Source organism: Gamsiella multidivaricata (assembly GCF_025024155.1).
Source record: "Gamsiella multidivaricata strain RSA 2152 chromosome Unknown BC939scaffold_19, whole genome shotgun sequence".
In the NCBI taxonomy this organism is placed as follows: domain Eukaryota; kingdom Fungi; phylum Mortierellomycota; class Mortierellomycetes; order Mortierellales; family Mortierellaceae; genus Gamsiella; species Gamsiella multidivaricata.
Window position 1 is genome coordinate 460698 of NW_026251727.1, and position 13237 is coordinate 473934.

The window sequence follows — 13237 nt, forward strand, 5'->3', positions numbered from 1 at the left end:
GCTTTGCTCTGCCGTGACTTGTCGTCTATAGCAATCCCGGGTGTGCGAAAGTTACCCGATTGGGATAGTCAAATCAAATCAAACGGCATTTCTGAGGGCGGGGAATTGCACCATGCTGCCATCTGGACAAGAATGAGCTCTCCTTTCCCTGTCTCTGAGCATATAATTGCTATCAGCGATAGACCTTTTTTTTTTTTTTTTTTTTTCTTATGACAAAAACTGCCATCTCACGGCATTCTTGATACATACTGAATCACGCATCATACATTAAAAACGACTATGGCTAAAATGATCTGCAAGCACATCCATGAGCAGACAGACCATGGTGAAGAGTGGGTAATAGTAAACATATTGGTCGGCGAACAGACCAAGCCCGTGAGAGTGGCATGACTATGTATGATATGGATTGTAGGTCGCAATGCGTCGGCTGCAATTGCGACATCCTTTGTACTTAATCGTACGCAAACCGCTTTCCTTTCGAATTCCTGGTCCGCACAGTCTGAGTGCAGTGCTTGCGAGGGAGTCAGGGCCCGCACGCATCGATGGAGCCACATGGACGAAATTGGCTCCCCAGAAGTTTTCTTTCATTTTCTTCTCACCAACTTCAACGTCAGCTGTGGGTAGTGAAGAAGAGTGCGGAATTTGAATGGGAAACGAGTTCGCCTGGCTTTTGGGATATAAGGACTGAATAAGGGCCAATTCATTCTGGAGAATAGGGTTTCTGGCTGACTTCGCCCGCCTCCACGATCGAGCGCGCCATGGCCTGGACTGAATTGGGCGCTGGTATTCTATCTGAGAAAGGAGTCAGCCTTTGTTATATATCTAAAAACTTTGTTCTTTACCCACACCTTGCAGAGCAAGAGACCTTTGAACACTTATAAAAGAAGGAGCTCCTTCGTCTTCTTTACCTCTTCTTCAGCTCCATCTCGCTAACCGGAACACCTTCTCCTGCATTGCATTGCATCCAAAGAAACCCCTCCCATTTGATTTTCCCTCCATTTTCCCGTCTCCTGGTTCCACCACACATTCCTGTACCTTTCCTCGTGTTTAGCGTCAATCTTTTGATTTCCTTTATTATCCCTGTCGCTCCACACCTTCCTCAAATTACCAAGAACCAAGCAACGATGCTCAGACGTAATGCTCTCCTGTCCGACAGGACCGCCAAGTATGTCTCCCTTGCCATCGGTATCATCGTCATGGCCCTGTCCGGCTCCCTCTTCTCATTTGCCTCTCTTGGCACAGACCTCAAGGCCCGGTTCGGCTTCACCTCCTCCAACATCAACCTGCTCGCCGCCATTGGAGACACTGCCATGTACGTTGGCTTCCTCATCGTTGGTCCTATCTACGACCACTACGGTGAACGCTGGACTTTGATCGCGGCCTCTGTCCTGACCTTCTTGGGCTACGGTGGTATGTACATCGCCTATGCCAAAGCGTGGGGCGGCCTGGGATTCCTCATGGTCCTCTACTGCCTCGCCGGTATGGCTTCTACTGCTGGGTAAGCCCTCTTCCTCTCGTGATAGTAATAGGCATTTGCTTCAACCCACAACCATCGTTCTTACCGACTTTTTTTTTTTTTTTTTTTTTCTGTGGTGCTTAGATATCTGGCTGCGCTCGCTGCCAACATGGCCAATTTCTCAGCCGCCACTTCTGGCACTGTCTCGGGCGTCCTGCTCGCCTTCTTCGGCCTTTCTGCGACCCTCTTCTCCCAGGTCAAGACCCATCTATTCTCGGGCGAGAATGAACCCCCTACCGCAACTGGGGAACTCAAGGGTTCCAGGGCCACCCAGAACTACCTGCTTTTCCTGACCATCATCACTACCGTCATCTACGTAATCGCCGCCATCTTCATGGTCAAGGTTAACAAGCCCGCTGTCAAAACCCTCGACTCTGGCTCTTCCTCAAACACGACCATTAACCATGATCTGTCCGAGAAGCAAGCGACTGTTTCAGTCGATACTGCCTCTCCTGCTCAGGCCCTGTCGCGTAACACGACCTTTACGCCCTCGATGTTCAACGGTCGTGAGCCTGGGCTGCGTCTAGAGGACTGGAACCAGTCAAGCGCAACTCTCGACAAGCAGCCTGCGACTCCCGAATCAGCTCACCACATCCCTGGTGACCATATCCTCGAAGACACCGCTCCTCCTGCGCCTGCTGCCGCCCCTGTGACAACCACTGATCCTACGAAGGCTACCTTCAATCCATACTTGACTTCGGTCGACATGAAGCCCAAGCAGCTGCTCTTCGAGTCAACCTTCTGGTTCTTTGTCATCGCCCAGGTTTCCCAGCAAGGTTTCTCGTACATCAATAACGTTGATTCCATCATCCACGCCATCCTCGACCCTATGGACCCCAGCACTGTGACCCGCTCGGTTTCCTTGACAGGTCTCCATGTAACCCTCATCTCGATCGGCAACTGCCTGGGTCGTCTTGCCTCGGGTATCGTCTCTGACTGGGTGATCGCGCGCTATCGCATCTCGCGCTCCATCTTCTTCTTCGTCTCCGAGGCGCTCATTCTGATCCCACTGTTGATCATGGGCTTCTCCAAGCCTGTGGTCTCGCTGGCCGGCCTCATCATCAGCTCCTGCTTGATCGGTGCTACCTACGGTGCCACTGGTGCGCTCTTTGCATCGATGACACGCGACTTTTTCGGAAACAAGTACTACGGCAGCGCCTGTGGCATGGTCATGGTGTTGAACGGTGCTAACCCATTCATCGCCAACCAGTTGTATGGTCTCTTTTATGACCGTGCTGTGAAGAATATGCCTCCTGCGCCTGTTGGCAGTGTGCTTGAGGACCATATGACGTGTGTGGGCAGCTCCTGCTACGACTCGAGTTTCAAGATCGCGTCGCTGCTGCAGTTGGTGTGTATTCTTTCTGCAGGATTACTGTTTTGGGCGCACATGAAGAAGGGCAAGAAACTGATGCAGAAGATGATGACCACTGAAACTGTATAAAACATGAAAGCACACCTGGAATGGAGGAGAAGACGACAACGAACATTCATACCCAGCATTATCCACAGCTCTTTATACCACTTGTACAATAGCATTTTTATATTCCTCGCTCATAATAAAAAAAAAACATTTGCATAGTTCAATTTAAAAAATCGCCTTTTGTGCTTGGATGCAGCATTTACAAGCTCGTTGCCTATGTACAAAAAAAAAAAAAAAAAAAAAGGAGGCGTCATATCAACCTCAACTCTAGACTATCTGCATAAAGCAAAGACGCGTCTTCAGTAAATCGATCTATGGGTAGATTATTGCGACGCTTGAACCACGGTCATTGGAGGTGTAAGACATAGCAATGGACTCTATGGAGTGTTGAATGAGCCGAGTTTTGCGCCCCCAAGCTACAATGAAAAATGTCGCGCCTCCAGTCTATGAAAGCTTGCCCTCACAATTTCCTGCCCGCCTATAAAACCAACGCGGCCCTGCATCCCATTTCTGGTTCCTCAGTACACATTCCACGGACTTGTATGCCTCGCCTATCACCACAGACGAGTCAGCAACATGCCTCAATTTGCCATGTTTCTAGCTCTTCAGTCCCAGGGGCCACTCACCTCGCTCTCAAGCCCAACAAGTACTTGCGCTTGCAGAGAGTGAGCTGAGTGGCCCCGGAGGATAGCGCGACCAGCACGACGATGCTTGCAAGGACGACCTGCAGATTCTCCTTTGGACGCCCCCTTCGAGCCTTATTGAGCACCGGACCCTGAGACGACAGCAGAGCCAGAGCAGCGGGGATGTGTGGTCCACACATGATCTTCATTGCTTCTGTCTACACGTTTCTGGGGCTCCAGGTGAGGCAGGGGGCTGAAGAAGGAGGAAGGGGAATACAAATATCTGCCGGTCAACATGTCCTTGCAGGGACAATGAACACCCCTTTTATGTCAAAAGAAAACTTGGGAGGATTGTGGAGGGGGAGAGGGGGACCCGAGCTTTTCTCTGCGACGACTGTCTGGTGTTGTGCCTAATGCGCCTGTGCCCATGTTGCTATCTTTTTTTTTTTTTTTTTTTTGATGCGGCGGCCAAACCAGATCTCTAAGTGCATGTTTTTCCCTAAATGCACAATCACGTGCAGGATCTGCATTCGGACTCATCAAGGTCCCAGAACAGGGGCCCTCAACGCCCGGCTAGCTCAATCGGTAGAGCGTCAGACTCTTAATCTGAAGGCTGTGGGTTCGACCCCCACGTTGGGCGCTTTCCTTTTATCTTTTCTCACCTTGAGTGAGGTAGGTAGTTACTGAATGACCTGACCTGACTTGACTTGAGTGTGAAGAAATTACTTTTTTTTTTTTTTTTTGTTATCATCTTGGGTGAATGAATGAGTCGCGCTGAGCTGTGCTGAGCTGTACTGTGCTGCGCTTTTTGTTGGGATTCTGGAAGTTACCTTGAATCAACCATTACAAGTCCTGTGAAGGGCAGGAAGACGCTGGTTCACTCTACACCATAAACATGACATCACATCCACGAAGCGAAAAACTCGACTTCTAAGTCCTCTAGTCCAACGGCTAATATGGGTGATCGCCTAAGAGTTCATTGTGGGGGCGGCATTCGATATTGCCGTCATGGATCGACGATGATAGTGGATATGTAAAGTAGTTGTCGAAGGATGACAGATTTTTTGAAAATTTTACTTGTAAAGTCAAATAAGGACCAGGTCGTACTATGATCATGGTCCTTTCTGGTCTACAGTGCACAGAGAAAGTTCATATTTGTTGGGATTGGTCGTGTCTGTGTTCGGCAGTGTTGGGAACCGTCTAAAGTGAGTAGCTGGGGTAGTTTGATGCGAGTGCTGCGTGGTCTTTATTATATTTTCATTTTTAGACCAAGAAGTGCACCCCTGCGTACTTGTAGTCTATGTGTGTGGAGGAGAGTGCATGTATGGTGAGCAAGCAAATCCTAGGACAGCTGGGGGCCGTTAGTAACATGGCTGATTCTACAAGATGAAGCTGCAAAACATTGCACGCATGAATAGATGGAAAGATGAGGTGACAATGTGAGCAGCGAGAGATGGATAGAGAGCGATTTTACAAAGGACCCTGACCAACCCTTGTTCCCCCTGTCAATTGAGCTCTCCTAAGATTTTCTTCGACGGCGTCAACGAAGGTTGTCAAGGAGCTTCAGTGGGGTTTGTGAAGCGCTGTGTGCTGTGCTGTGCGTGCCACACAATCACATCATATTGGACATTCCACAGAAGAAATAAAGTAGCCGGTATCACGCACTCGAGTGACAAACAGACATTATTACCCCATCGCATTTTAATCCCGTAGCGCGGGGGGGTTTTTTTTCTTCTATAGCGAAAAAGGGAAGCAATGGAAGCAATGTCCCGCCATCTGCCATCTTTTTTTACTCTTCGGCAAAGTCCTTTCGCCGGGATTCACGTGCGGGTGGGGCAAATCCTTGCCTCCGTGGGCTGATATCATCCCCACCGCTCGATCTATCTCTCGGTATAAAAGGAAGCGGCCTCCCCTTGCGCAGAGTACTCATTCCACTCTGTTCCATCCGAAAGCATACATCTCATCTCATCTGAACTCATCTCATCAGAACTCATCCGCTCCATCAACACACCACACTGTCCACCACCTGTCCTACCGTCTTCTTTCTTTGTGTTTCTCCCCATTTTTTTTAATGCGCAACTGCCGCGATCCAGCATACCGGACCAAATAAAGCTACTGACCATTCAGCGCGCGCTGTCTGTGCTCCCTCTTACATTCCTCCCCTCTCTTTCACTATCGACCACACACACTTCGCCAACAGCCCTCCCCTGCCTCTGCTGAATGATCGTTGACCACCTCGTTACCAGGAGCGCCGTCCGCTCTGTCGGGCTGCTGCTCGCTGCCATCGTTCCCCTCGCCACCTGCTACTTTCTCTACATGATCGCCTACAAGGAAACGCCCCTCGACACCCTCCTCCACCAGGTCCCTATCGTCCTCAAACTACTCCATTCCAATTCCACAATCTATGCAGAAGCCCATATACCTCCCACAGGAGCACAGTCCACGGTCACCGCAGCCGCCTTCAGTCCATTCAGCTCCATGGCAGCCGACCTCCCCTTTACTGCTGCGTCCAATTGCAACACTAATGCCCATGCCGAGACCGAGTCCTTCAACCTTTCTCCTGCCATGAGCATTCTTTTGTCACTCGCCACCTTCCTGGAGACCCATGGGTACCGCGATCTCACCAGTATCCCAGGGTATCGCCACTTGGCTGCCCTCCAGCCATTGACCGCTCGATTGTCGCCGATTTTGCAACCGATTCTGTCCTTGATCTCGTCCCACAAGACATTGGCCTGGATTGTATCACTATTCCACATCTGGATGGCGACCGAGTTGTTGTTCTACGTTCATTTCTGGACAAGGCTTGCTCAGGCGCAGATGGTCGACCGTGTGGTCAAAGGGCCGAGAAGCAGAGAGGAGCGCCTGGAGTTGTTCCAGAGATGTATCGAGACCACCGGCAAAGGCGAAGCTGCGAAGAAGTGGGCCGAAACTTGGTTTGATACAGGACGGACGGCCCAGCCAGCGAAATTTGAAGAGATTGGGCGGTCGAATATGATGCATTGGTAGGTCGCTTTTTTCCTTGTAACATTCCTGTTTACTACCAACATGTGCTTTCCTCTCATTCAAGGGGGGGATCATCACAGAAAGAAAAAGGAGTTCCACATCTTCATGACCGTTGGGATCGTCTCCTGGACTAGACTCAGACATAGGAACGCAAAAAAAAAAAAGAAAAAAGTGGTGGGGTTACCGGCAAAAGGCGGAGTTGCACATAAAAAGAAAGGGCCCCTCCTTCTTGAATGAAAACTTCAGATAGACCTATCCAGGGAAACTGCCATCTTTTTCTTTTCCTTTATCTTTTCTTTCCACCCTCGTGCTTTTCCCGCCCAAATCTTAACGTTATTTTTTCTTTTAACGTTTGTAGGCTGGCATGGGCATTTTGGGCAGCACCGATCGAAGAGGTCTTTGAATCGACCTCGGACATGATGGATCTCAACGGGATGGTCGACACGCTCGAGGAGACCAAGGAGATCAAGTTCGCAGAGGGATACAACGCCGAGGTGGAGTGCATCCGCCTCGCCTTCGACCCTGTTGTTGCCTCCCATCGCCCGCTTATTTATTACGCCGTAAGTCACACTAAAAAAAAAATTCTCCTTGTAAACAAAGTAGGCGCGATGACAGCGCTGCACAGCAGCAGCGACGTCAGGGATGGACAATAACCTTTTAATGTGGTACAAACCTCATTGCTAACGCTTTGCTATCTTTCCGTTGGATCTTGCCCCAGTTGGTCTGGATTGGAAACACCGTGACGGGACTGATCTTTCACCTGCTCGGCTTTGCCCGCTTCGAGGGCACCGTCATCCAGACCCACGCATTCGAGAAGGCCGCCCGACAGGGCCACGCCGTGGACCCAACCACGGATATCTCGTACTGGCACCGATCGCTAGCAGACCCCCAGAACAAAGTCCCCCTAGTCTTCATTCATGGCATCGGCATTGGTCTTGTCCAGTACATCCACTGGGTCATCGCTCTGTCGACCCTCTCTCGCCCCATCATCGTGATCGAGGTCCCTTATGTCTCCAACAACCTGTTTCAACGCGACTGCATGACCCCGGACGAGTCCTATTTCGCGATCGAAAGGATCCTCAAGGCCCATGGCTACCCCAAGGCCACGTTCATGGGTCACTCCCTCGGAACGATGCTCTGTGCAGCCATCTGTCGCGCCAACTCTGCATCGTCACCGAAATCCATCGTCAAGGGCCTGATCTTGGCAGACCCGATCTGTTTCCTGACCCATCACTCCATCGCCCGAAACTTTGCCTACCGCGTCCCCTCAACCGCCAGCGAACTGATCATGGACCTCTTTGCAGCGCGCGAGATCGGAACGTCATGGTACATCATGCGCCGATTCTGCTGGGACCAATGCATCATGTTCCCGATTTCTTGGAGACGACGACTGGAGCAAAAACCCTTGCCGCTACAGGGAAGACTCTCGCCCGTGCTCCCAAAGATGACACGAGTCTTCCTGTCGAGGAAGGATAACTTGCTGGACATGGATTTGATTGCAGAGTACCTGCGGACGCAGGTTGGACTGAGGGAGGATAAGGAGGAGCTACATATTATGGAGAATATGGACCATGCTGCGTTCTTGCTGCGGCCGGCCTGGTTCTGGAAGGTTTTGAAGGCTGCACAGGAGTGCTAAACAGATACTTTCTCCCCATTATTCCCATTAACCCATTAATCCCCATTAATTTTTTCCCCTGACCCCATAGACCTTATTGTAGTATATTGTATATTTCTAATAGTGCCACAAATCATTTTCGCTGCCGTGTTTTGCCTACCAAAGATGCGATTGTTGCCGCGGAGTCTATGGAGTCAATGCGTCAATGTGCGGTGCGTATATAAGCTGTGGCTATGTCTTTGCTTGTATTTTCCCACAAGGACTTGCGCAAAACCCTAAAAAAGCTTCATGAGAACTAGTTCTTTGAATACCGTCAATTCCACCAGAGAACTATTACATCCCTTGAAGGTTAATTCCCCATAGTAAGAACTCGAGTGTCTTTTTTTTTTTTATTTTTATTTTTTTTTTTGCTTTGATCGCGGGACCATCCATGTCCGCGGAAGAGGCTTGGTTGAATGAACGAACGAACATGCTGGCTTGAGCTGTAGAGAACACGGTGAAAGATTAATGGTGCGGGGATGATGATGGGATAAAAAAAAAAAAATTCCGAGAGAGACTATTAAGCATCATGGGGGCGATGGGGGGAACATATGGGATATTGAGGGTATGATATGATGAGGGAGGCATGGCCACAAAGAAACAGTGCCTGAATTATCTCGGAGGAAATTTACATTCCAGGGAAAAGTGTCATAGTTTCTGTGTAGCGGGACCGTTACGGGAAAGTCGGTCTCTCCAAAAAAAAAAAAAAAAAAAAAAAAAGATCTCCTAAACAAAATGCACATTCTTACAACATTAAACCCAACAGAGCTGAACAGTTGCTTTTACTGGATTACAAGAGACGTGTTTTATTATGCTTTACATCACGTCAGTCATCAAGAGCGCGTAAAAAAAAAATAGGAGGAAGATATTGGAACAAGTGAGGGTAAAATAGTAATAATTAGACACTGCGAATTAATGGAATAGGGGGTGTTTGTACAGGGTTCGCTTGGGTCTGAAAGATGACTCCTTTAGACAACAACGCCTCCACGGGCACCACGGCGGCGACGGCCATAGCAGAAGCGGGTGAAGATCCACGCGATGATGAAGATGACCGCGAGGACGATGAAGATGTGCTTCAATCCGGCGGTCGAACCGACGTGGATCACGCTGGCGAGGGACAGGATCCAGATGATGAGGAGGATGAGTCCGACGATGATGAGACCGTCCTATTTGAGAGTAGACAGATTGTTCAAAAAGGGGTTGAGAGAAGGTTAGTGAATCTGTGCGGATCGGCGTCGGTGGGACGACATAACAGGCGGCAGGTGTGAGATAGAAGTAACATACCCAAGCAATGCATTCAATGGCGCCGCACATATTGGTAAGTAGTTTTTAGGTGGGGAGGGGGGTGGTTCTTTTAGAGAGTAGTGGGTTGCTCAGGAGAGAGGCGTTGAGTTGTTGAGTTGTTGAAGTGTTGAAGAAGCTGTTGATGATAAGTTTGTTGGAGACAGGGGAAAGCATGGGCTTTTATACGCGCGAGGGCCTCTGGAAAATGAACGATGAGGTAAAAGCAGGGCCAGTGGGGCTGCAGGATGGGACCCTGATGATCAACTCTAGGAGAATCAGATGGATGTCAGAGCACCGTCATAGCCCCTACTTTCCCGCTGAGAGACCCTGGGTCGTTGTCATTGTTGTGGGAAGTGAAGAGAGGGAGTAGAAACCTTACTGTCGTCAGAAGTAGAGATTTGGAACCCTGCTGTCATCGGAAGTCCGGGCGGTGGTTGGTCCGACTCTGTTTCCCCACAGCCTAACAGCTATGTGCTCATTATGAATGGCAGGTGGACAGGAGTAGTCTATTGCCCATTGCCAATGGACGTGGACGTATCCCCTCGCCTGTACCTGAATAGGCAAGCGTAGGGCGCAGGGCGTCATCATGATGGAGAGCGGGATGTGGGAATCTGCACTCTGGTTCGATAAATTTGCTTATCCTAATTTAGCTCATTCCATGTCGCCCAGGTTTATTTTGTGTCATCTCCGTGCCACCAACCAGTGCACAGTATACCCGTCAGCTAACTGGCTAATCTTTTGTGTATCGGCTCTGTGAAACACTCAGACATTAGGATTCCTCGTTATCGTTCATTACACATCCATGTCTTCATAGCGGTGTGTGCTGGAGCGGACATGTAAAATAAACATCGTTCTTATCGCCACTCCGCTCACTATCGAGGCAAAGAAAGGCCATGCATGCATGCATCGAAGATGTGCAGATTATTCTTGGGAGTTTTTGTGCCTGTGTGAAATATGATGTCAGGGTTACTCCCAATCCAGGCAGCTGGACATAGACTTTCCATTCCTGTCGAACGACACAAATTAAAAATACCACGATGGGTTCCTTCACAGCATCCAACCACCTTACGAAAGATCGATAGAGCGGAATGCGAATACCAAAATAGACAGATGGACACATGTCGTCATTGAATCGTTTATCTTCATCATATCTATGCCGGTCTCAGACGCGTTCATTCACACCTATTCTTCTTTACTCTTTATTTCTTATCAAGTGCCCTGGTCTTGCGCCTCCACAGGAGCAGCTCCTACGGGAGTCGAGTCCTTCTGTGTTCCATCGACGTCACTACTGCCGGCCAGTGGGCTGGGGTCCGCTGTATCCGTAGCACCCATACCGGACTCGCCCCACCTCTGTCCGTTCACATACCACACCGACTCTCCTGGCAAGGACCACAATCGAACAGAGTTCTCCACCACGTTCACCACTGCCTTTGACGCTCCACTGAGCCCTTTAAACACCCCGTTTCCCATCTTCTCGCCATCATCCTCGGAGTCTGAAGAGTCTGAAGAGTCTGAGCCTGAGGAAGAAGAAGAATCCAGTGCGAGGTCGTATTTGCGTTGACCAGAACACGTCGCCAGGATCGCTCCGCTCGGATGAAACATCGCAGCAGAGACCACATCTACTCGATCGTCCAGAATTCAACATAAAAAACATTAGCGTACTCTCATCGTATCATCGGGCAACTGAACAACAGCAGGAGACAGCGCAGGATAAGGACACTCACCGTCATGCCCTCGAATCCGCGCCTTCAGCCTCTCAACCTGCGGATCCTGTGGACAGCTCAAATCAAACACGGAGATATCCCCGTTCATATCCCCAGTCGAGAGCCACCTGCCATCATACGACACATCAAACCCAATCCGTTGATTCGTCACCTCCCCGGGACGCTCTAACCGGTACAGCACCTGCGCTGTATTCCGAATATCCCAACATCGGATCCATGAATCCTGTCTTGATGCCGAATACAGGTACTGTCCGTCGTGCGAGAACTGCAATTGTGTCACGCCTCCCATATCCGTTTTCTGTCTCCTTGTTCCTGTCTCTGTTTCTTTGTTATTTGTGGTTATAGTTGTCGTCGTCTTGGTTGCATTAGAAGTTGAAGAAGAAAAGGGGGAGCCCCTGTCCCGCAGGAGCATCAACAATTCATCTGCACGGGCGTCATAGAGTCCGATAGTTTTGAGGTAGGATCCTGCAGCGTAGAGATCCGAGTGGTCCGGATTGAAGGCCAGACAGGAGATGACACCCTTTTGACCCTTCCGGCTCTTTCGTGTTGGCACCGTTGGCCGCTTTAGACTATCGCGTCCAGGTCGTGTCGTGTCAAAGATCTCGATCATATTGTTTGACCCGCAGTAGATCCTGGTAAGGACCAAATGAAACATGAGTCCATGTTAGAGGGACATCAGACTCAGCTTTGTGAAATGGAAAGAAGGAAGGGAGCAGGGGCTTACTTGGAGCCATCAAGGTTGAAGCAAAGCGCGGTCGGTGCGACATTCACATCACAGTGATCAGTCACAGTATACGAGCAACGCAACTATCAGGCAAGTAGGCCGGATGACAACAAAGGTGTATTGTTAGGCCGTTGCGCGAAGCGGGTCAAAATTTCAAAACAAGAAGATTCCGCATCAACTCCATCTTACTTCTCCAGAATACGCATCCCACAAATGAATAGGGTGGTCTCGACTAGACGAGAGAACACAGCATGTTGCAGGATCTGCGCTATTCATCCCAGGATACCAGCACATGTCATACACGACCTCGCCTTCCTTGATCACACATCCAGCGCTTAATGGGGTATCTATTGGACAAGATACAATATTCAGTGAGTGGAAGAAATAAAAAGAAAGCCTTTGTTCCTGTAGAACGCCGGGGAGTTTTTTTTTTTTTTCATTTTTCATGAAAAGTCCTATGTACCTTCTGGAGTTGTGGTCGTCGCATCCGGCCTACAATCAAGAACCAAAAAAAGACGGTTTACATAGATGGGTCATTAAATCCGCTCACTTCTGACGACGAATGCGATCCTGAACAGTTCCTGAGCTTACAATGCGAATATCCGGAGGAAGTTATCGTTCGACGATGACAATAAACAGGTTCCATCCGGCGACCTAAAGCATCCATTATCCATGCGCGTGCGGATAAAAATAATATTGATTAATATCGCACCCCAATGCTCCGTCGCCACCATGGCCTTTGAAGTTCAGAGATGTGTCCCTCTCACCATTTGAGCGCCTTGAAAAAGTTGTTCTCGCGACCATTGGTCATCTTCTGATCATCGCCCCGGATCCCCATCTGCAGACGACTTTGTCCCACGGTGGAATTGAAGGCCTCCCCGGTCGTATAGGATTTAACGATCCCATTGTCGTTCTCCCTTGTGGACAGATCGAATCGACACTCGAACAAATGATAAGTTCCGGATTGCCAATCCTCCCATCCTCCTGACGATTCGGCTTGCATTTGTGTACAGCTGTCCTGGCCCTGCTGTGGGGTAGAATGAGTATCCGAGGCACTATCATGGATGCTATGAACTGGTGCAGTTGCCGCCGACGCCGCCTGCTCTGTATCCCCAGCCTCCTTGAGTGCCGAGGACTGAGGGATCTCGTCCAGGTCCATGAAGCTTCTGATCCACAATGAGTATAGGCTTGTCTGCTCCTTGATCAGTCCCGGCTTGATTCCTGTCCGTGGTATGCTTTTGTCTGTACACAAATAGATCGCCTTTGGAATGAGATCAGGATTGGGCGCA

The 13237-nt window shown here is 49.7% G+C and overlaps 5 protein-coding genes and 1 non-coding gene across 6 annotated transcripts; 4 read left to right on the top strand and 2 right to left on the bottom strand.

Moving 5' to 3' along the window:
• Positions 1–1124: 1124 nt before the first annotated feature.
• Positions 1125–2957, top strand: BC939DRAFT_501510 (major facilitator superfamily domain-containing protein; the record flags this gene model as incomplete). Its single annotated transcript, XM_051560173.1, has 2 exons — positions 1125–1498; positions 1601–2957. The coding sequence occupies 2 exons, from the start codon at positions 1125–1127 to the stop codon at positions 2955–2957; spliced, it is 1731 nt and encodes a 576-aa protein (XP_051414223.1).
• A 1169-nt stretch (positions 2958–4126) lies between these two features.
• Positions 4127–4199, top strand: BC939DRAFT_t74. Its single transcript has one exon. It is a non-coding gene; the product is annotated as a tRNA-Lys (tRNA).
• Positions 4200–5655: 1456 nt separating this feature from the next.
• On the top strand, positions 5656–6680 carry BC939DRAFT_96551 (uncharacterized protein). Its single transcript, XM_051562027.1, has one exon. The coding sequence runs from the start codon at positions 5780–5782 to the stop codon at positions 6563–6565; it is 786 nt and encodes a 261-aa protein (XP_051414224.1). The 5' UTR covers positions 5656–5779; the 3' UTR covers positions 6566–6680.
• On the top strand, positions 6681–8471 carry BC939DRAFT_96556 (Alpha/Beta hydrolase protein). The gene is made up of 2 exons (XM_051562028.1): positions 6681–7122; positions 7281–8471. Exons 1-2 carry the CDS (start codon positions 6796–6798, stop codon positions 8196–8198), a joined length of 1245 nt encoding a protein of 414 aa, XP_051414225.1. The 5' UTR covers positions 6681–6795; the 3' UTR covers positions 8199–8471.
• A 470-nt stretch (positions 8472–8941) lies between these two features.
• On the bottom strand, positions 8942–9652 carry BC939DRAFT_445985 (uncharacterized protein). The gene has a single exon (XM_051554882.1). It carries the CDS (start codon positions 9528–9530, stop codon positions 9129–9131), a length of 402 nt encoding a protein of 133 aa, XP_051414226.1. The 5' UTR covers positions 9531–9652; the 3' UTR covers positions 8942–9128.
• Positions 9653–10573: 921 nt separating this feature from the next.
• On the bottom strand, positions 10574–13227 carry BC939DRAFT_445993 (WD40-repeat-containing domain protein). The gene is made up of 7 exons (XM_051554883.1): positions 12716–13227; positions 12540–12602; positions 12412–12440; positions 12138–12295; positions 11949–12031; positions 11225–11856; positions 10574–11119 (listed from the first exon to the last, which is right to left on the bottom strand). Exons 1-7 carry the CDS (start codon positions 13105–13107, stop codon positions 10710–10712), a joined length of 1767 nt encoding a protein of 588 aa, XP_051414227.1. The 5' UTR covers positions 13108–13227; the 3' UTR covers positions 10574–10709.
• Positions 13228–13237: the final 10 nt, after the last annotated feature.